The sequence below is a fragment of the Phocoena sinus genome, chromosome 7 (genome assembly GCF_008692025.1).
Source record: "Phocoena sinus isolate mPhoSin1 chromosome 7, mPhoSin1.pri, whole genome shotgun sequence".
Taxonomy (NCBI): domain Eukaryota; kingdom Metazoa; phylum Chordata; class Mammalia; order Artiodactyla; family Phocoenidae; genus Phocoena; species Phocoena sinus.
This window is the reverse complement of record NC_045769.1, coordinates 72,295,322-72,317,720: the sequence shown is the minus strand read 5'-3', so window position 1 is coordinate 72,317,720 and position 22,399 is coordinate 72,295,322. Positions and strand designations below refer to the sequence as shown.

The 22,399-nt window shown below is 40.6% G+C and overlaps 1 protein-coding gene across 10 annotated transcripts in view; it reads right to left on the bottom strand.

Moving 5' to 3' along the window:
* Positions 1 to 969: 969 nt before the first annotated feature.
* Positions 970 to 22,399, bottom strand: part of RBMS1 (RNA binding motif single stranded interacting protein 1) — a 214,413-nt gene continuing 192,983 nt past the window's right edge. For 4 of the 10 annotated variants that reach the window (XM_032636679.1, XM_032636680.1, XM_032636681.1 and 1 more), the window contains exons 7-15: positions 15,471 to 15,586; positions 14,570 to 14,619; positions 14,350 to 14,443; positions 11,833 to 11,880; positions 10,880 to 10,930; positions 7,068 to 7,178; positions 6,049 to 6,129; positions 4,618 to 4,702; positions 970 to 3,589 (exon numbers count right to left, since the gene is read on the bottom strand). In XM_032636679.1, coding sequence (XP_032492570.1) covers positions 4,625 to 4,702; positions 6,049 to 6,129; positions 7,068 to 7,178; positions 10,880 to 10,930; positions 11,833 to 11,880; positions 14,350 to 14,443; positions 14,570 to 14,619; positions 15,471 to 15,586 — 629 coding nt within the window. In that variant the 3' untranslated portion in view covers positions 970 to 3,589; positions 4,618 to 4,624. The remainder of the gene's footprint in view (positions 3,590 to 4,617; positions 4,703 to 6,048; positions 6,130 to 7,067; positions 7,179 to 10,879; positions 10,931 to 11,832; positions 11,881 to 14,349; positions 14,444 to 14,569; positions 14,620 to 15,470; positions 15,587 to 22,399) is intronic. The other 6 variants (XM_032636684.1, XM_032636686.1, XM_032636687.1 and 3 more) reach the window with 3 other exon arrangements.

Genomic DNA, 22,399 nt, shown 5'->3' with positions numbered 1-22,399 from the left:
GGTCCTATGAAGGAGCATGGGGACAGTGTGAGGCTGGGACAGAACATGAGTTCACATAGCTTACATTCTTGGCAGCCTGTGTGTGTCTCAGTGAGGCTACACTCTGCTCCTGCCCCGACATCTTTCTCTCTGAAGCACTGGTTATCATTAGAGGACCGGGTTCCCTTTTCTCATAGAGCCAGTGAGTACTGGGGCTTTCTCATTTCTGGCAAGGTAAATGCTCTAAACCCCATGTATCTAATTCACAGATCCCATCGTCCACACTGCGGCGGAGGCATACAGAAATGGAGGCTATGGATGTCCTTCTCGCCCACTCCTTTCATCAGGACAGAGCCACTGGGCAGCAGAAAAAGAAACCTTTACAACTACACTGAAACATTTCATTTACCTTGGGTAAGAGTCAATTTCTTGTACTAAGAGCCTCCCATAAAGCATGTCAGTGTGGGAAAGAGAGCTGTTGTCTCTGCCCCATGAATGCTGCACCAGAGCCTCCTACTGGGAACAGCCAAACAAGGTCACTAAAGGAGGCCCGAGGCATCAAGGCAGGGATAAGATCACCTTGAAATCCTTACCCGTGAGCTTGTTTACCAGAGATGGGGACACTGTTTTTATTCTGTCCTCCTTGCTGGGCAATGACAGTGCCACAGTCCAAAGGTAGCAGTGAGGAAGGAGGAAGGAGAGGGGCCTGGCTCTTTGGTGTTTAAGAACAGACCAAAGGTGGACTTTGCTGAGAGGAAACACGGTGAGCTAATGCTTGTCCCTGTACATGAACTGAAATAACCAAAAACAACAGGGTGGGAAGGTTTTTTCCAGTTCTTTTAAAGGAAATATATTTCGAGTACATATTGAATCTGAAAATAATTTTCAACTCAGTTTCAAACCAATCCACTGAGCTGAAAGAAGAGATCAGAAATGAAATGAAATTCCGATATACGTTGAATCTAATCTAAAAAAAATTGACAGGAAAAATAAAATTTCAGATGTTTTTTATTCAAAGGTTCTCAAAAGAAATAAAACAGAAAAAGCTAACAATCTGATCAAATGTACAGTTCAAAAATGTCTTTTTGGCGTTTAACAACAAGTCCTAGGAAAGAAAACTACAGAGTTATCTTGAACCGGACAAATAAGTTACCACTGGCAAGTTTGTGGCACTAGTAAAACAAAAATAAAAAATTAACTCTCTTGATCATATAGATATCTCTATGAAAATCTTTTTTTTTTCAATCTGTACAAAAGGTCTTTCTTCATAAATTAATTTTTTTTATAATTTAATGGCTGTCTACTATGTGATGTTTAACTGATTTTTTTTCTTTTTTTATGTACAGAGGTTATGTTTCCCAAATCTTACCCAGACGAGTATGGCACTTAGTTCAGACATTTCTAGCAGCAGATTTCCCCTCCCCTCTAACTGAGTTATCAAATTTCTGTCTTAACTAATGCAAAAATATCAAGTAGTGAGAGACCCAGGTTTACAATGTACTAGGTACAAAGAGGGTGCTGCGTTCAGTCTGGACTTTCACAAAGCAGTAATATTCCAGGGAGCATAGAACCAATAATACCACAACTTTAAAAAAGGAAACAAAAACAAAAACAAAAACACACTTCTCTTATGACTATGTAATTTTCACTAGAATCTACACTTCTCAGAGCAGCAAGGACTTTTGAAACTATGAAATATCACTGACATCTATAATCAAACACAAGCATAAATTTTAAGAACTAAAAAATACTCGAAAGAAATAACTGCTTAGGCCTAGCTCCTGAGCTAGGAAGGATTTGGTCTGTGGAAACAGGGAGGGCCAGCAACCTGTCCCAGCACAAAAGAAAATAGACTCTGAGGTAGATAACTGATCACACACAGTTGACCAGACAAGTACACAGTTTTGGAAGACAACTTAATTTACCATTGCTTTTCAAACGTATGCAATTGTCTTAATAAAAGAGCTTTAATAACAGTGAATTATCTTATATGTACTAAAGTAGAAATAACTGTGTATTTATGAATCAGGAATTTCATAGTTTCAAAATTGGTTTTTCTTTACACTTAACACTTGTAGTGATTATGTAAAGTGTGGCACTGCTTGGATCCAAATCTTCCTTCATGCTTTTTTGTTTGTGTGTGTCCATACATCAATTAAAATTATAAAACCTAAATCCAAAGGTACAAAAAAGGCACATTCTCCTAACCGCAAACTGGTCCGGCAAAAATAAAGAGCACAGAAGATGTGATGCTGAGACAAGCTGGAGCTACTGGTTACTGGCTCTTCGGTCTTTGGTGAAGTTACCTTTAAAAGTGCCAAGTAATTTTTGTTTCTCAAATTTACGTGATAGAGAGAGCTAGTAGCCAATCGTTTCGCTTCTATTCATATCTCAGCTTATGTTTGAAGATAAATCCTTACTTTTAGCTTTTGCCATTTCGTTGCAATAGCAACATTTGTGTTTTTTTTCGGTTTGCCAGATCTCAGGCGTCATTCTCATTCTAAAGCACTATCGTTAGTATAAAGGAAGGACAAAACATTCGGTGACTCCCACCCCTCCCCCCACCCCCTGCCCCTACGCTACCTACACTAAATCTAGAACATCAAGTTAGTTGTTTTTTTTTTTCCTGAAAAAAGGCAAAAAAGACTTTACATTGCATCATACAGCAGATATCCTAAATCAGTCAAACTATCAGAGGAAACTCTTGGCATACAGCCTTACAAACAATTTACCCTATTAAAAGTTCCCCAGTCAGAAAATGTGTTTCACACAAAACAGTTTTCCCTTCTTGCATTTCACTACCTTACACATTATGTGAAAAATCATTAAAAACACCTACTACATATTTAAAAAAGCCAAAATTTCAGCAACTTTTATTGACTACCTTTTAAAAGCCCTATGCTGCTGTTTAACAAGGCATAATAGACCAGCCCATTTGGTCAAAGCATTCTACATCATTAGTTTGAACTAACTTTTACTGAAACAGCTACAGCATCAAAAGAGTTAAGGCAAATTGGAATTCATAGAAAAGGATAAGACACTTCACACTACGTGGAAAGGAAAACGGAAAGCTAAGAAAAGAGACACTGGCTGCAACACTCACACTGCAAGCACAGAACACCAGGGGTGAAGTTGGACTATTTAAACATCAGAAAGCCCATTTCATACAGCTGAAAAAAAACACAAACGAAAACACAAAATGAACAAAACCACAAGAATCCGGTCATGCACGTGGGTAAGTCTTCATGGTCTTTGTGCATACCCAGAGAATTGAAGTTTTCTTTTTTCTTTTTTTTTCTTTTTTTTGCATCATAACATTTGATAAAAATCTTTTTGTATTTTGTTGGTTTTTTTTTCTTTTTTCTTTTTTCTTTTTTTTTTTTTTACTAAAATAAACCTGTTCAGGGGAACAGCTACTAGATGAATTTAAGGGTTTTATGCACCTTATAGAACTTATAGCAAAAATAGTTTTAGTTGATTTCATTATAAATAACGTTTTCAAGAACCTGTGCAAAACTGTCAATAATTTCCTAAAGCACAATTGATCAGAAAAATCCATGATTGTTCAGCCTTCACAACCTTCTTCATTTAAGCACACCCTTCTGTACATCTGGAAGAGAAAAAAAAAAAAATGCTTTTGTACATTTGGTGTAATATACCAGAGATTTGTCATCTCTTTCTTGTTTCAAAGATATGTGTTTGAGAAAGGCTCTGCTCATCGCTGGTGGTAGGCCAGTAAATGCAAACTCTGGAACTGAGGTCACTTTTTATGCCCCGAGTCCACCTTTCAAATCTGGGACCTGCAACATACTTCACCCGAGCAATCCAGAAACCCAGGTGTTGTAAGTTCCACAGAGCTGTTTTACTGCAATCTGCATGGCAGAGTGACTAGTTTTGAGATCCGTGGTCCAAGTGGGAGCTGGGAGAGCAATCTCTCAATCTAAGGATAGTCATATTAGATTCATAGTCAAGATACTGCTAATCTTGTAATGCTAGATTAAGCAAAATCTTACGCTATATTTCCTTTAGTTTGTGAGCATTAAAACAATATATATATATTACATATTATATATATATATATAATATAAAAAAATATATAAATGTATTGTAGGACAAATTTGGTACCTGGCATTGTCTGATTATGTTACCAGTCTTTTGGCAGGGGGTGGGTAGGGAGGAAGAGAGTATAAATATACATTTGACTTCAATATAATGCACTGTTCTTTTTGGACAGAATACTCATCTACAAATCCACAAAATCACTGATTTTTTTTTTTTTTTTTTTGGCAGTACGCGGGCCTCTCACTGTTTGGCCTCTCCCGTTGCGGAGCACAGGCTCCGGACGCGCAGGCCCAGCGGCCATGGCTCACGGGCCCAGCCGCTCCGCGGCATGTGGGATCTTCCCGGACCGGGGCACGAACCCGGGTCCCCTGCGTCGGCAGGCGGACTCTCAACCACTGCGCCACCAGGGAAGCCTAAAATCACTGATTTTAACACTCCAGTAACATTGGATTGGTTCCCTGGCCATGACTGAAGCAGCGTGACCAGACCTGAGTTGTTTAAAGTACCATTTTGATACAAGAATCACAGACTTTTCTTGCCTTGAGCCCTACAGTGATGGAGACCTTTCTCTCATACCTCACAGTTACTTGTTGGGTTGAAAGGTGTATGGAGAATGGTCATTAGACGTCTCTACAGCCACCTGCTGCTGACCGCTCGCCTCCTACAACAAAGCAGAACAGATGAGACATGTGAGCAAAGACATCCAAACTCTGTTACCCAGGTTGGACTGAGTCCCACATCTTAAAAAAGTGATTTCCTTAATGTCATATAGAGCCTTCAAAGTTCATTATTTCCCTAAGAAGTTAAAATGTCTGATAGACCCAAAGAACCTCCTTTAACTTTTATGAGTTGCCTCTTCATATCAAGCTGCAATTTACCAAACAAATCTCTTACCCCTTGGGGGCCAGATGTGACTTAGAATTCAGTATTTTCAGATTTTAGAATCTGAAACATGGTATGCATATGCCGTATATCAGAGACTATACCCAGTGGGGTCTAGGGCTGTACCTCATAATCAAACACATGAATAGGTCTGTGCTGAAAGGTATGAATATGCAGCGTAAATGGGGTAAAGATCTTGTCTTACATCAGTTCAGCTTGGGTTCTGTCACAGGTCAGGTGTTTTGCTAAAGTAGTTACAAGGAAAATTGTTCGTTTCAGATTTGTTTGTTCCAGCATTGCAGATAAGGGGTTCTGGTAACTGTGGCTATCAATAACTGCACAAATTTCAATCATTTAGAAGCAAACAAAACACATCCCACCTCCCCTGTAATCCAGGCACAGTCCTAAGGTTGTTTCTGGAATTGGAACCTATGGGATCTGCCTAGCAGGGGGGGATCGACTGGGTTGATGAATTTCCTTGGAATTTCAAGGGTACTTTGCAGGAAAACACTATGCTTTCTGGCCAACTTGGATTCAAATGTCAGACTTCCATATCAATATCATAACAGTATCTTCCGTACAAGAACTAAGAGTTATTTAGCTCTACTAAGTCTCTATAAAAACAGGTATGGTGTGTTCCTCATCCCTGTTACAGTTCTGAAACATTTTTTTTCAAGTATCTTAGTGATAACAAGTTAATTTTTTGTAATTATTATTACTGATATAATCTTTGGTACTAGTATTGCAAATTCCAGCTTTATCAAGAACCTGTGTTTTAATTTGCCTGTAAGCGTCATTTTACAGGAGACAAGAACCCGTGTTTTAATTTGCCTGTAAGCGTCATTTTACAGGAGACAAGACAGAGCCTTGACGGGGTATGAAATGTGCTACCAGCCTAGAAAATATCAGTATTTCTGGGAGTCTTGGGGGTGTGGCTTGGATGCTGTTTACTAACTTGTATGCAGAGAATATTTCATAGTTGAAAACAACTCTAGGCATAGACTCCCTCTCAACTCGATTCTTTATGCAAATGTTTGACTTTCGATTGATTCTTCTTTGAGTTCTATTTAACCCATTTCTGAAATTACTCACTGCCAGAACGGCCACTGGACAGTCTATACCAACCTCCACAGGAACTGCCGGCGTCTGCACGTGGGTATACTGTGGCAGGTAGGCCCCCTGCACAGCTGACGTGGCAGGCATGTACTGGAAAGAAGAATACAGTCAGCATGGCCAACGACGAGCCATGGGTGATGGTCACTACAAGTTTCTCGTCCTCGGTAATTCAGCATCACTAACGTGCTATTTTATTCTAGAAGGTCTCTCCCTCAAAGAACCTCATGAGTTTCCAGCAGCCCCTTGAACCAGTATCTAGGATTGTTTCCACAGGTGGAGCCCCAAGAAGTAAATGACTTATTACATCTTTAGCAGGTCACTGAAAAATGGGAAATGGACCCTTGCCTTCCTGATGCCGACAGCCATCCTTCTCTGAAGGCAGGAGAGGTTTCTCACTGGGTGTGTGTGGCCCTGGCTTAGCCTTTACAAGCTGCTTCTGCTGGCTGGGAATGTAAGCCAGGAAAATACTACCCTTTGTTCTTTTAAGCTACCATAGATGTGGTCTCAGTTAAAAGCCTTTGGCCATCTGACCATCTAAACACTACACACATCAACCCTGGAAGTGAATCTGGGATTAGTTCAACCCCAATTCCTGAGTCCCTGGATTTGGAGGGAATAAGTCAATACTAAGATTGTGATTCAGTGCCCCCAAAATCCATACAAGAAGAAATAAGTGAGTAAAAATTCCCTGCCTTGACTACCATGAATCACCTTCATCTTTTGCTTCATGAGACCAGGTCTGCCAGTGTGAATGAATGATACTAGTCATTAGGGCTAGAAGTGGTCTTGTATGGATACTATATTCTGATAAAGGAGAGATAGATAGATACCCAGAGGACAGACTTTTAGTTCATCAATTAATCAAGAAATATCTGAGTACTTACTACGTGAAAGGCAATGTGGGAGGAGAGAGGGGATCAGACATAATCTCTGACATTACAGAGTCTATAATTGATAAGGAAGACACAGGCTGCATTCATTTACCCTCCTCTGTTTGCTGAGACACATGATATTAATTTGCCACCTACTGTTCCGGTGCTGCCTAGTGACAGATGACTCATCTGCTGGGCCAGAGGGCTGATCATAGATGCGGGCTGTAGTGACATGGTGTGCTCCATTGAGGGAGTTAACACGGCACCCTGGGGAGTCGGAGACAGAGGAAGTGAGACAAACTTAGGGAGGGAGTGCAGATTCTGGAACAACCTTTTGCAAAGGAAATGCCTTAGTTTACTGAGGAACATGAAGCTAAAATAACCTCCCCTCAAACTTGCAAATGGTGTCATGATTTCTTATAAATGGTCTAGATTGTGTTTCCTGAGACTTTTTAAAAGAGCACCCACTTCACAGAAATCCTTCTATTAAATACCTCTCCCTTTACTTTCACTTAACTGTAAAGCAAGCTAGTCCGCAGGAGAACTATGGGGTGGGACAGGAAATGCAAACTACTTTTGGCTGGCCAAGGTTACAAAATGCTTACTTTTTTTTCTAAAGTAAATGACAGTTGATGTTTCATGCAGCCACAAAACAATATACTATATTGAATATTATAAATACAGTGTTTTGTTCAAAAATGTTAAAAAAATAGTCATTTGATTCAAGGTTCAGGCTGCTCGTATCAAGATCACATTCTTCATTCACTCAGTGTTTCTCAGAACTTTCAACTGCAATTTGGTGCCAGGGGAAGGAAGCAGATTCAGATATGGTTAATAATCCAATTTTAGAATCTTTGATTTCATTTGAAGAAATTCTGGTCATCAAAAATAAAATTAAATATAGTTAAAAACAGAGAGGAGGGGTGAAAAAAATCACCCGTATAACCCAGCCTGTCTCTAATACACAGCTGTTAGCATGGTCAGGGTAGCACTGTCCAGATTCTGGCCTCTGCATGTTTTTACAGAGTTGCAACCAGGGCACATGAACTATTTCATATCCTGGGTTTTGCTTCTATTTATTTATTTATTTATTTAATTTATTTCTGGTTGCATTGGGTCTTTGTTGCATCTTCGTTGCTGCACATGGGCTTTCTCTACTTGTGGTGAGCGGGGGCTACTCTACTGTTGTGGTGCGCAGGTTTCTCATTGCAGTGGCTTCCCTTGTTGTACAGCACGGGCTCTAGGCACGCGGGCTCAGTAGTTGTGGCACATGGGCTTAGCTGCTCGGCGGCATGTGGGATCTTCCCGGACCAGGGCCTGAACCCGTGCACTGGCAGGCGGATTCTTTTTTTTTTCCTTTTTAAACTAATTATTTATTTTTGGCTGTGTTGGGTCTTTGTTGCTGCACTCGGACTTCCTCTAGTTGCAGCTAGCGGGGGGCTACTCTTTGTTGCAGTGCGTGGGCTTCTCACTGTGGTGGCTTCTCTTGCTGCGGAGCACAGGCTCTAGGCGCATGGGCTTCAGTAGTTGTGGCATATGGGCTCAGCAGTTGTGGCTCACGGGCTTAGTTGTTCGGTGGTATGTGGGATCTTCCCGGACCAGGGCTCGAACCCGTGTCCCCTGCATTGGCAGGCAGATTCTTAACCACTGCGCCACCAGGGAAGCCCCTGGGTTTTGCTTTTTAACTTAACATTCCATTACAAATATTTACCTTACTGCCTTACTGGCATTATCATCTTTTTTCTTTTTCTTTTTTTTTTTTTTGCGGTACGCGGGCCTCTCACTGTTGTAGCCTCTCCCGTTGCGGAGCACAGGCTCCGGACACGCAGGCTCAGTGGCCATGGCCCATGGGCCCAGCCGCTCCACGGCATGTGGGATCTTCCCGGACCGGGGCACGAACCCGTGTCCCCTGCATCGGCAGGCGGACTCTCAACCACTGCGCCACTAGGGAAGCCCATCATTTTTAATGATTACTTAATGGTACATTAATTGTGTATGAAACTCAATTAGTTCTATTTCTGGATTTTTGCATCTTCTCTAATTTATCCAATTGTAATATTCTTATGGATTATAGCATTCCTCTCACTTTTGCTATCACCCGATTACCTGAGGATGCAATTATTCTGATACACCCTACAAATATTAATGTTAGGTTTTTGGTATCACTGTACCTGACTCATCCCTGAAATACACTGTTATTTACTGATATATTGATACACAATTGAGGGCAAAGATTGGTGTGCAGGTGCGTTAATGCTGGTTGCAGGCAGTCTAAATCTGGGTGGGGAGAAGGAATGAATCCTCAGGTAGGAGCCTTCTGCACACACCACTACTGTCTCAAAGTCGTTCAACTCAGAGATGTGCCTGCCTCTGTCTCTAATAGTTGACCCCTCCCTCCCCGCACAAAGGATATGGATTCATGTCAGAAGTAGTTTGTTATTAATATATTTCCTAAGAAGTTTTTTCCTTTAAAATTTTTAATGTGCATCATTAAAAAGTGTGTGGTGGGCTTCCCTGGTGGCGCAGTGGTTGAGGGTCCGCCTGCCGATGCAGGGGACACGGGTTCATGCCCCGGTCCGGGAAGATCCCACATGCCGCGGAGCGGCTGGGCCCGTGAGCCATGGCCGCTGGGCCTGCGCGTCCGGAGCCTGTGCTCCGCAACGGGAGAGGCCACAACAGTGAGAGTCCCGCGTACCACACACACACACAAAAAAGTGTGTGGTATCATGGAAATGACTCAAAAGCCCAGAATATGCAGAAGGAGCTTCCTGCTCCTCTCCCTCATTCATCTGTAGGAGCTACTGCACTAGGAAGCCCCCAAATGAAAAGTGAGCTGATTTCCAGCATTCTCCAATAGGACAGCACAGAGTACCCGGGATGCAGACTGCCATAGGCGTTTGTGTGGCTTTGTGGGTGTACATGTGCAGATGTGTGTGTGTAGAAACACAGGTGTGTATGTTTATACAGACACACAACACACACACCTATATCATCAGAGAGCTCTTCTCCTGTGTCATCAACTAAACATGTTTTGTCTGCTTCTTCAAAGTCATCTCAGCAACTTCCTGTTCAGAACGTGTCCCTGTTCTGCTGTTTCACATGCCTGGTCTAACACTGCATAGTGTCCTCTTTAGGAAGTTGTCCTGAGAGAAATTCCTATCTCATTTTAAGGCCAAGAACAGTGTGCTTTTCCTAAGCCACTGGTCCATTTTATAAGTACTGTGAACTGTATTGCTTATTAAGGTTCCCATTTTGCACTGGTTACTAGAAAGGTTAGGCCAAATTTGTGGCCGCCTCATGGCAAGCATCTAGATTATTACATTAGGCATTCTTAGTCTCTTTTGTGATTTTGTTCTCCACCTTTATTTTTCAACTTTTAAACCCATGTTTTAATTCCACAAACTGGATTTTATGTATCTCTGAAAAATACATTAACTATACTACCTAATAAGGTGAAGTGTAACTCAATTAAAAAAAATGTAATATGTACGTAAGTACAACACATGCTCGTGTCACTAAAGAAATCACCTTTGTTATTCACCAAGGTCGGTGTTACTACTTTAGTTTTTTTAATAATTTCTATGGAGAGGCTAACGCTAATGAAAAACTCTAGGTCAATTTTGAACACTTTATATTTGCATTAAACAGAATGTAAAAAATGAGAGCTATTTCATCCTAAGTATGGTTAAAAATTTAGCAATTTTAAAACTTTAAAATTTAAAAATTCAATGGAACAATCTCCTATGTTTAAAGTCTCATGGATCACGAATTTGACTTAAGGTCAACCACCGATTTATTTTAAGACAAGGTGAGTGAAAGTTTTATAATGAACTCATTTTCATATTTGATATTTAAAATTTCCCAAATCCTACACCATCTTTGGGCAAATGGTTTAAACCCAGAGAATGGTTTTTAACATATACACAGCTTACTTATAAACTACAAAGCCATTAAGATGAAAAACTTACGGGGTGCTGTAGGATATACGGTTGCGGTTGCATCCAAGAAGGGCTTTGCACCTGGAAAAGGAAGGATTTTGGAAGAAACATTGATTTCCATTAGAGTGCTACCTATTTCTCTAGAGCTCTTTTAATCATGTTAAGATCTACAGAAGGAAAATAAGGAAACAATACTATCAATGATTAAAAAGATTAAGATTAAGGCAGTTAGAGTTCTTGACAAACTGGTCACTCTGAATAGGATGAAATGATTATTTAAAACCAAGTTCCATTTGCCCACTCAAAAAGTATTTACTGAGTATCAAGCACCAAAGAGAAAAAGGAAGACATAGGTCCCACCCTCAAGAAATTTACTGTCTAAGCAAGGGAGATAAACAAGTAAACAACTCAAAGAAATAGTGAAAAGTATTACAATCAAGATATGAACGGTAGGTGCTTTAGGAATACAGAGGAATGAGAATTAATTCCAGCACATCTTATTAGAAACTAATCCTTAAAGTATGTGCTTATTTAAAAAGAATAATCAAATTCAACCCCCTTTTTATACCCAGGACATTAAATTTCAGAAATCTTGTCTGGCAGTCAACAATTTCTAGTTAGTGTGAAACATAAAAATCTGAAATCCAGATTTAGGAAATTAAACTTCAGTAACTAGATCCTGACATCTACAGTCAAAAGGGCATCTATACAGTAGACCCTCTGGATCGAGAAGTCTAAGACGTGAGAGTCAGGTTCTGTGGCAGGAAAGAAAGCATGTGTAGTCTCTGCCACCCCAGAGAAAGACTATCAGCCCGTTTCTTTGATGCCCAGAGCTTTCCTGAGACTATGTGATTTCAAAATAAGTTTGCCTCTAATTCTTGAGAACAAACCCCTCCTGTATCTCATCCACTACTGTTAACTTCAGAGGTTCTACAGAGAGGATATGGGGAAGAGTCATGGGGGAAGAATGTATTATGATTTACCTTGATAGCAGAGCCCCGATACTTGTTTTCTCTGGTTTCCTTTGCCACCTAAGGCAGACCAAAGTTAAGTGCTTCTGCCTTGTTAACATTTCAGTTATCTGGACTGCAGCCTTTCCCCAGCGGGATATTGGTGGTTTCTTGCAGATGCCAATTTCTCAAATCCAATTGTATGAGCATATAGTGGTTTAGCAGAGAAAGGCTTGCTCCAACAGGAGTGCAAGGCCTTCACTGAATAAATCACGGGGAGGCGAGCAGCTCCCGTTATAGACCCCAATTGGGGTCAGATGCACCCATTTTGGGTATAATTCCAGTGGTCCTAATAGCTTATATCATTACGGGGTTAGGAAGCCATGATATCTAATACAATTTTCTTTCTTAAGCAACAAATATGCTGCTGTTAGTTTCTATTCCTCAATTTTCCCTAACTATAAAATGGGAATAATAATCTATGTTCTGTGAATTCTTTATCATTGGTTCTTTGTCCTCTTTTTGGATCATGAATCCTTTTGAAAACCTGATGAAGGAAATAGACCTTTTCCCCCCAACTGACTGCACACATACAAGCAACATTCTGCAAACAATTTAAGAGAATCACAGACCACTTAAAAGCCTATTTGCTGACCCCATTGGGTTCCTGAACTTATAGGGTTAAGAATCAGTCTAAAAGGTAATGGCACTGAGTGCCAGGCAATTGGAATGAATTTCCACATGTATTTTAGGGAAACACAGATTGCCTAGGAGAAGAAATCAGGCCTTTGTAATGAAAAGTTGTTTCCAGTTAAGTCTATCCAATCTATTAACAACCCTGGTCTCCTAATTTTTTTCTATTCTATGAAATAATTCTGTGGCCAAAATGCTCACTGCTTTTATACTAAAGAGAGAAAAAGAGGTGGTGAGGAGAAGCATTCATAGCTGTAAATATCTATAGCTGCGTACATTCAAATTAATATGCACAATCTTTCATTTGTCTGAGGAAAAGCTTACTTGTCTCTATTTTTAGTGGTATACATAAAGAGGTTTCCAAGTTCAGATAGTTAAGAAAGAAGACTACTTCTCAACATCAGATATAGGAATTGTTAATTAGGGAAAATGCACTAGAGCAGATCTCATTGAATCTCATACAGGAAAGGAAAACATAGAAATCTTAAGTTCAAAATCATTAAAAAGGCATTAAATGAGTGAGTGCTATGCCTAGCAAACTGAAGCACCAGCGTTAAGTAACTTAACAACCCAGAGAGATAAAAGGAAATGAGTTGACGACTCAAAGAAAGGAAGTGAAAAGAACCTAGAAGCTGAGGGAGGCTGTGAATGCTACTTTACAACTTCAGTTTTAGTGCATTTAATCTCTTCTCTTTGTTATCCAGAGCTACTTTTATGCTTTTCGACAGAACCACCTTTATGATATTGCTTACATTGACCAATCCATTATTTTAAAAAAGCAGAATGGATATACTCTTACCAGCCAGTTAATCTTGGATGTAAAGGATGATGATAATAATCATAGCTAACATTTACTGAGTGCTAACGATATGCCAGGTACTGTGGTGAGCCCTTTACATAGATAATCTCATTTCGTTCTTATCATAAGCCTATGAGACAGAAACTATTATTATCCCCATTTTAAAGATGAGGAAACTGAGGCTTACAGAAGTGAAATAACACAGTTATTATTGTCGTCCCCTACCCCCAGAAACCAGGGCTCCAATAACTAACTCAATTATTTTAAAAACAAGAATACACAGAAGTTTAGTTTAGTCACACAGGATCTCAACAGTCAACAAAAGTGTATTCCCATGTCTGTAACTGACTCCGTTAGAGTGCCCCTGTCTGGGCCAAGGCGGCAACCCTGTGAGAGGCACTCTGATACGGGAGGACAAGTACATGTGCACCACCATGGGGTTCATGGAGAACAGGAGCTACCCCTGCAATAAAACCAAATCAACATGACAATAAGGTGCTTAATGAGATCTTGGTTCTAAGTTGGGAGTTCAGGGTAAAGCCTCTTCACAAAATAACATAAACAGGGAGTCACCTCTCTTTTTTGGCCTCAAATCTCACTGCATTGCTCATTTCATGTTACCTAACAGAGACACGTCTTTATTTATTAACATGTTTACTTGCTCTTTTGTTGGTTCCTGCTGACAAATTAACGTGCACACCTAGTCTGTATTTTACCTAACGGCAATTCTCTTTCCGTTTCAATTTCTGGGACACATGGTGTCCAGCAGCAGGGCCTGTTGTGGAGGAAGTATTTGGGTTCATCCCAATTCTAAAATGCTATCGTTTCAAGGAGTGACAACTGACAACCATTTCCCCTCGTTGCACATTCTCCTAAACATAAAAGTAAATCACTCTGTCAAATAAAAAGCAGCTGATTCTAAATTGGGTATCCAAGCTGCATAACATTTGACTTAAAATTTCATTATACATGTTCAAAATTTTAAGACACATAAAAATGTAGCAGTGCTTCAAGGTCGGCAAGTTGTCGTACTCTTGATGAATCCTAAAGGTACAAACCTGGTAGGCAGATACAGGAGATGCAATATAGGGTGTAATAGAAGTCTGAGTGATCATTCGGTTGGTAGCAATACTGTATGGTGAAGGATAAAATCTAGAACAAACACAAAAGCCTTTATTAAGTAATCCTTTAAATAGAATCGTTCACGGAACAAACATCTGATATTTTCCACTTTCACATTTTCCCTCTAGCCATTATGTATTTATCTTAATGACATACCCGTTCTGTATAGCAGCCGTGGTTGGGTCATAAGTAAGTGTCATTCCAGCCTATGGGAAAGAAAAAGAAACATTCATCTGCAAAGGCACAAATTAAAAATTCCATTTCTCAGAGTCATGGCAACATAAAACAGTGATAGTTTAGTAGTATTTGATAAAATTGAGAGCTTCCGTTAGACAAATGTAATTATAAACTCAACACGAGAATTAAGCTGTAGATCGGCACTGTCCCATATGGTAGCTGTTATATTTAAAATTAAATGAAAAGTTGAGTCCCTTTACCATACAAGCTACATTCCAAGTGCTCAAGTAAATAGCCTTAAGTGGCTAGTGATCATCACTGGACAGTACAGATTCTAGAACATTTCTACTGGACGGCACTTCCCTAGACATTCTTGAACCAGTATGTTACTTAAAAAAACAAAAAGAACAATCCATTTACGATAAATATGGGGGAATGATGGGCCAACATTTTTATTAAGAAATTGAGCTTTGTTTCCTAAAGACCATTATTATTAGGCAAAAAATCCTCAATGACAAATGTACTGTTTATTTTAATAATATTTCAAGTAATTTCTGAATAATTTAAAACGTAAACCTAAGAAACCGTGACATTAGAGGAAAAAAACACTCGTGCATTTCTTACAGCAATTTAAAATGCTCTTTTACTTTTTATGTAGCTAACTGGTAAACACAGCTGCTTCCATCATCTATGTGTCCATCGGGAGAATCACCACTCTTAGCACGGTAGCCACTGGGAAGAGTTTTATGTGACATTACAAAGTTTTAATCCTGGCACCTATTCTAGAAGTGTGGCGGCCAAGTCAAGGTGCTGCTTGTGTAACCATTCACGTAGCTTTCATGATCATACACCCCCACGGAAGTTTCAAGAGAGGACTTACAAGTCTCACCTCTCCTTCTCTATGCCACGGTCGTCCATTAGGGATGTATTTGTTTGGGTTCTGTCTCTTCTTCTGTCCTCCATCCGCAAACTTACACAATAAAGGTTCTGTAGGAGCTGAGTAAACAGGGAAAAATAACAGGAAACCAAAATTTTACGTGTATACGAGTGACAAAACGTAACTGAATTTTTTTTTTTTTTTCTTAAATATACGTGTGTGTGTGTGTGTGTGTTTATTTTTGGCTGCGCTGGGTCTTCGTTGCTGTGTGCAGGCTTTCTCTAGTTGTGGCGAGTGGGGCTACTGTTCGCCGCGGTGCACAGGCTTCTCATTGCGGTGGCTTCTCTCATTGCAGAACACAGGCTCTGGGGCACGCGGGCTCAGTAGCTGTGGCTTGCGGGCTCTAGACCGTAGGCTCAGTAGTTGTGGCGCACGGGCTTAGTTGCCCCGCGGCATGTGGGGTCTTCCAGGACCAGGGCTCGAACCTATGTCCCCTGCACTGGCGGGCGGATTCTTAACCACTGCGCCACCAGGAAGTCCCTGAATTTCTTTTTTAATAGGAGCAGTGTTGGTGCTGTAAGGGAATGGATAGATTACTTCAAGGCAAAAGTTTACCCAGACCCTTAGGAGATGATCCACTGGTGAAAAATACTGTACAGAAAATATATTAGTTATGGTGTTCAAACCAGAATGTAATGAAACATTTCAAGAGCTATTTCGAGGAAGCAAAGGCATTTTTGGATTCACTTCTGTACTTCTTTAGGTGCAGATACTCTTCTTTTCACTCTGGCCCTCTCCAATTCCATTTCAGTAAATCTTCAAATGTGAACAGGATTGTGTCACCCTCCCCTCCGCCACTTAAAAATGCTCCCATAGCTTTCCATTACGATTCCTCAGAGCAGTCTTCACTTCCTCCAGTAGAAAACAAGCCCCCCTTTATACTGCTCACACTGTTTTTTTATTCAGAGCATTTATCACACTTTGTGAGTGTGGCTATTTGTTTGGTGTCTGTTTCCCCTCTAGAGTGGAAGTTCCGTGGGAGCAGTGGCTTCTGTTCATCCCTGTTATTCCCAGTGCCCAAGTAAGTGTCTGGCATGTTGCAAGCGCTCTCTACATCTTGGCTGAATCAATGAATGAATACAAATAGGTCTTATTTATTTTGGGGATACAACATGGAAGACAGCTGTTGTGAGAAAGCTGAAAACACCTGCCCACCCTATCTAAAGGTTTTTCTGGGCCTTTAATCATCCCACTTGGTGTTGCTTTACTATGCATCTGCTTCAAAACAATGATCCCAAGAAACTAACAAAGAAAAGCAAAAGATGTATAAGATGCACAGACTCTCTTACCAGGGATACAGATTCATTAGTTAAAAAAAGAAAAGAAAAGGCGATGACATAGTAGGCCACCCATGACTTTTCCTTTTTTTAAAAAAAATTTTCTTGAATGAAAATAGCAGTGTATTCCTCAAAGCTGTGCTTGTTTCTGTATGTTTCTAGTTAATGTAATAAAGACAATCACACCTTCCTGTCTGACTCTCACATTCTGTCCTTTGTCTACCGTGGAACCATGATTACTCCTTTCAAGTTCTGTTTCAAAGTTCAATAACCACGAAAAGAAAAATATTACTTGTGGAAAATTTATTCCTTTCTCCTTTGCCTCTTATTATCCTAATTCACCTCTTATTTTATATCACTATTACCCACCCGCTAATGACAGGGTGGGAGTAACAGTGCCTCTCAATACTCCTCTGACGAAACACAAAATGCACCCAAAACCCAACTGCAATTCCTCCTCGAGGCTGTCGGTGCCATGGTTTGGCACTCCTTTTTCCTCTCCCTGGTGTGAACCGCTCCAGAGGGATGGGCTGGCACGTGAGCTCTCTGAATGGCAGCTGTGGTACTACGGGTGCCAGGAGGTGAGAGCAAAACTGTCATGTGTCTGGTGAGATGCCCCGGGCTTCCCTTCTGACTCCTACACCTCCCCCACCCACCGATTTCCAGAACAAGGAACTTCCATTCTTCCATTTAAGGCAAACCGGGTATGATGGAAGATGGACAGGGGCCAAATCCTACATTCCTAAACTACATTCTCTGTCTTTTCAAAAAAAGATACTGACTTTTGGAAATTTCCACCTTCACTAACAATCACAGAAGGTAAAGTAAATGGATGCAGTGAAACAAGAGAGCCTTCTAACCCCTGAAGATGCTTTTAACTCCACAAGTGGGCCGTTCAGGGCCAGATGGAAATGAAGGCCGAGAGAAGACAGCATTCAAGTGGAAGGAAGGAGAATGCCTGTCTGCCGTGGCCGGGGATGCCTCATCCTTGACTTCTAAGGACAAACTGAGAACTTGGAAACAAGATCTCACTCTCCACCGACCTAGAAAGGTCCTTATGGCATCAAATGTTTTCTCCAATGATGTCTGAGGTTTTAGGAATCTGCCTCCCCATAACCTTGTGGAACAAGAGAGAGAGATTAAACTCTGTGGTGCTGACACTTTGTGGGGCTTCACTTTGGGGAACTGCTTCTATCTAGAGGCAATATAAAGATGAGCTCCTAGACTGAAATTCAAATAAAAAAAAAGTTTACTTGGCACAGCAAGTGATGCCAATGCACCATTTTCCTCTATTAGCAGAGAAAGAAGGCGACCAGGTTGGACTCATTATGGAAGTTCACCGGGGCTGCCCAGGCAGGCGTGAATGGAAGCAGCTGGGTAGCCATCCCTGGCGAGTGCCAGGGCTGCACATTTGCTGAGAGGCCAAACAGGCCTTCCCTATCCGTGGGAAGGTGCTTCCAACACATTTTCATTCATCTACACTAAGCTCCGTCAAAGAAAAAGCAATTTCAGGCAACAATCAAGCCTGCTAAAAACGGTGTAATGAGGAGGTAAACATAAAGTGAGCGATGACATGTTTGCAAATATATCATTTAAAATGAAACAAATGGAACAGAATGTAGTTGAATCTTTCAAAAATGAATTACATCTGCTACATGATTTTGTGCTGTCATTAAGACATTTTCCTTCCTCTAAAACCAAAAAGGTAAGTAGTTACAACAGTTTGTCTACTAGCAGGTGTCCCGTATCTTAGGAAAATTAATTTCTTATTTTAAAGAATTATAACCAGTAGCAATGACACAGTTTTTAGATAGTTGTTGGTTCCTTGCTTCTGGGGAACAGGAACACCCCAGTATTCTGTGTGTGTGACGAAGTATAAAATTCTAACAGCTTCTTCCCTCTATTACAATTTTCTCTGGTCTGTTTAGCAGTTGAAAGCTTTACTGAGTGCCTACTATGTGCCAGATATAGTGTGAAGAGCTAGGGATACAGTGGTGAATAAAACAGGGTCTTACTTCATAGTTCTTGCAGTCTAATGGGGACGAGAGCATCCCCAATCTTATGAGGCCATTTAGCCATTTATGGGACAGAGCACTGTTTACTGAAATGTTTGTTTTTAATAAGAATGACAGCAGAAGTGAAACACTTCTGATACAGGAACGGCTATATTTCTTTTACACTGCTGCTCCTTGAACTTGGATGACATGAGACACAGCTTATTCCTAAGCATTCTTGATAACCTATTTATTACAAAGATTGTATCATGTGTGCGATGAAAGCAACTATGTGAAGATTTCTTTAAGACATTTATGTTACCATTAGATTGAGAAAGAGTCAGAGGACTTCAGTTAGATTTTTGAATCGAAAACCAAACTTACATACCCAGATCTGTGTCATGGCCCACTTATTTTTAAGTGAGCGCAAGATTGTTACAAAATGAGAGTTCCTTATTCGACTGGCATATGCTGCGGCTTACTCGACCAGGGAATAGTCTCTAGTTTGCATTTGAAGCCTAATATCCAGGGTTCCAGGCTAAAGACTGGGAGATGCTATGTGATGTCAGCTTTTTCTACAGAACAGATCCTTCAGGTGGCCTCCTTGATTGTTCTTTGTAGAAGGGAGGTATTGAGGACGCCTGACACGCAGAGAAGGACGTGCCCTGAATACTAGTAATATGAGTGTGATCGACAGGTAAGTTTGGGTATATTAACCTTAAAAAAAAAAATTAGTTTCTAACCGTCAACCTATATCCTCTATATGAGAATTTTCTAGATTAGTAACTCTTCACCTTATTGAGCAAAACAATAATTGCAAAGAGTTCTAACAAAAACGTTTATGATATAATGTTTCATAAAATTACCCCTTATTGATTGATTCTGCCAAATATGCGAAGTATTCTAGGCTGAATTTCCCTTAACGAATCAGGATCTTTGGGGTTTGTAAAGGGTGTGCCTCAGATGTCTTGTGAAATCTCTCAGGTCAGATTCTCGTCCTTACTAGCCAAGACAGAGAAGTTATTTTCTTGTTCATCAGAACCAACAAGAACATGTACCTCCAGAAACTTAACTACTGTGGTAGAGCCTTCAGTAGGCAGTGCCACATGCAAGCACTGATCTGATATTTTGGGGCGGCATCTCTTAAGAGCCATCTAAGGTAACTGCATTACTGGATTCTCCAATGTGCCCTCGACAGGGACGATCTTTTACCAATGCCTGATTGGTGGCACTAACAGTCCCTCCTAAGGGACTGTGAGCCACAGGGGTGATGCCCACGATGCCTCACTGCACATCTCTACCGTAAAGTCGTGTCCCTACCCATCTTCTGAAGCTCAAACTCTACAGTAATTTGCGCTCAACTGTCTTCCCTGGACACCCACGTGAAGCATCACTTCTAGAATGCCTGCTTTGACTAAGCACTGTAGTTCATGACTAGACCTCCCAGACATCCTCCCCACTTATCTAATCCAACCACTCAGAGGGCTATGAGTTCTTTGTATTTGTAACAAAGTAGAACTTTTCCTCACCAAGTTCTAACAGCTGGAGAAACTGCTACTCCCCAAGCTCCCATCTAGCTATGCAGTATTTTATCCCAATCAACAGTCTCTAACACATAAACTGCCCTTGAGAGAAGCTTTTCTATCAGTTGTAGAAAAGTAGTCCACTCAGCAACCATAATTAGCTTCCTTTCTGAAACTGTTGGCTACTTTCAAGACCCCTCAACTAAGGACATGCAAGAAACTATCCAGGGCTCTTTTAAAAATTTCAACCCAAGGATCTAATAAATACTATCCCTTCTTTGTGTGCATGACATCATTTCCTGTTTCAGCCTCCTATTTGTTTCTAACCAAACCCTGCGGTCCTCTTACCACAGGGCAGAGCTCCGGCTTCTCTCTGCAGATGCCTACCCTCCCACGCCTGCTCTGTTAGGTTCTATCTCTCCTCCTTTCCTGACCCTGATAGAGTAGTTCCATCTCCCACTCAGCTTTACTTATCAGTAAAATAATGGTTAAACAACATTCAAGCCAGGTTAAATAGAAAACAAAAACGCAATACTTCCCCATCACTCCAACATAAATATTTTAATATTCTCTATTTACTACTCTTCTAAGTCTATATTCTTCATTTTTGCAATGATAGGGCCTTTTCTTCTACCATTTACATTGTGGACCTTTCTCTACCTTGTTATAGAATTTTTTCTTTTCTATGGTTACATAATGTTCTATTTGAAGAGGGATCATGTATAGTTTCTTTGTTCTTGTAACACCGTATGAACATCTGTGTGTGTTATCTTTTTTATCTCTTTGATTCCAGTGCCCACGCGATACTGGCAGTCAGATTCTATGGTGGTTAGAATACTGGCTCTAGATTAGTCTCCCTGGGTTTGAAATTTGGTTTTGCCATTTACTAGCTAGTGACTCCAGGCACGTCTCTGGTTTCATAATCTGGGAAATGGGGATAATAAGAGTACTTAAGATTGTACAAAAGATTGTTACAATTAACATACATAAACATATATAAAGTGCCTAGAACAGTTCAATGAATATTAGTTACTATTATTTTATCACTATGACAACAGGAGGAGCTCAAATTTTGAGCTATGGCCCCTCCTCTTACCTTTGACTTATCAAGATAAATTCTCAGGAGAGGAACTTCTAGTTCAGAAGTTATAAACATTTTTAGGGACCGGCCTGTTTTCCCTGGAATTTGATTCTGTGAGATTTAAGAGCTGGCTATAGTTGCTGCCTTGGCTTCACATAGGATAAAGAAATGTTCAAGCTGTAGTTAAGGATGAAGTTGCTGGCAAATGCCTTTTAGAAAACTGTTTTCATAGTAACACCTACATCTTCCACCCAAGATCCTTATGCTTTTATAAAATCTTACTCCACTATTTAGTGTTCCTCTCTGGCAGAACCTGAGAGTGGAAAGGTGTAAAACTGATTGGAAGGGGCCTGCTGTAGGCTGGGTGTGATCCATGGTGGTAACGGCTGTCTGAAGGTAGCCTCCTTCTAAGCCTGGCAGGGCACTCAACGGATCTTCAGCCAAAACAAACACTGGCACACTTCTAGTTGAGGCCCCTTGTCACTTCTAGTTGAGGTCCCTTGTCACTTTTTAAAAACCAGACTTCCCCCTCCTTGGTAGAGAATGAGTTGGAGTTTGGGATCTGCAGGACAGCCCTCACCCCACTGGCCTCCCAGGATGGTTCCAGCACTTTTGCTTTCATGGCAATGATTTACTCATAAGATTCCAGCCCTTGGCTGGAACATCTCAACAATACATGCATTCAGACTCTGCTCTACTGTACATACTGGGTGAGACAGACATGAACACATCACGATCCCAAAGGTATGATCACATTGTCTTAAAGGTCAGGAACATTCCACATGTATTTCTTTTGTCCTAGAGTTGCCAAACGTTTCTGTTTTTAACAGAGTTAATAATGCTTAAGCCAAACATTCGGGAAATGAAACGGGCAATAAAAACCCTTGAAAGATTTCCAGGTTTTTTACTAGGTTTGTAACTTTTCCCCTAAACATTACCTTTTCTGCCTCCTGGCATAGGACAAGGCCCTAATAATTTTACCTATACACAGAACGTT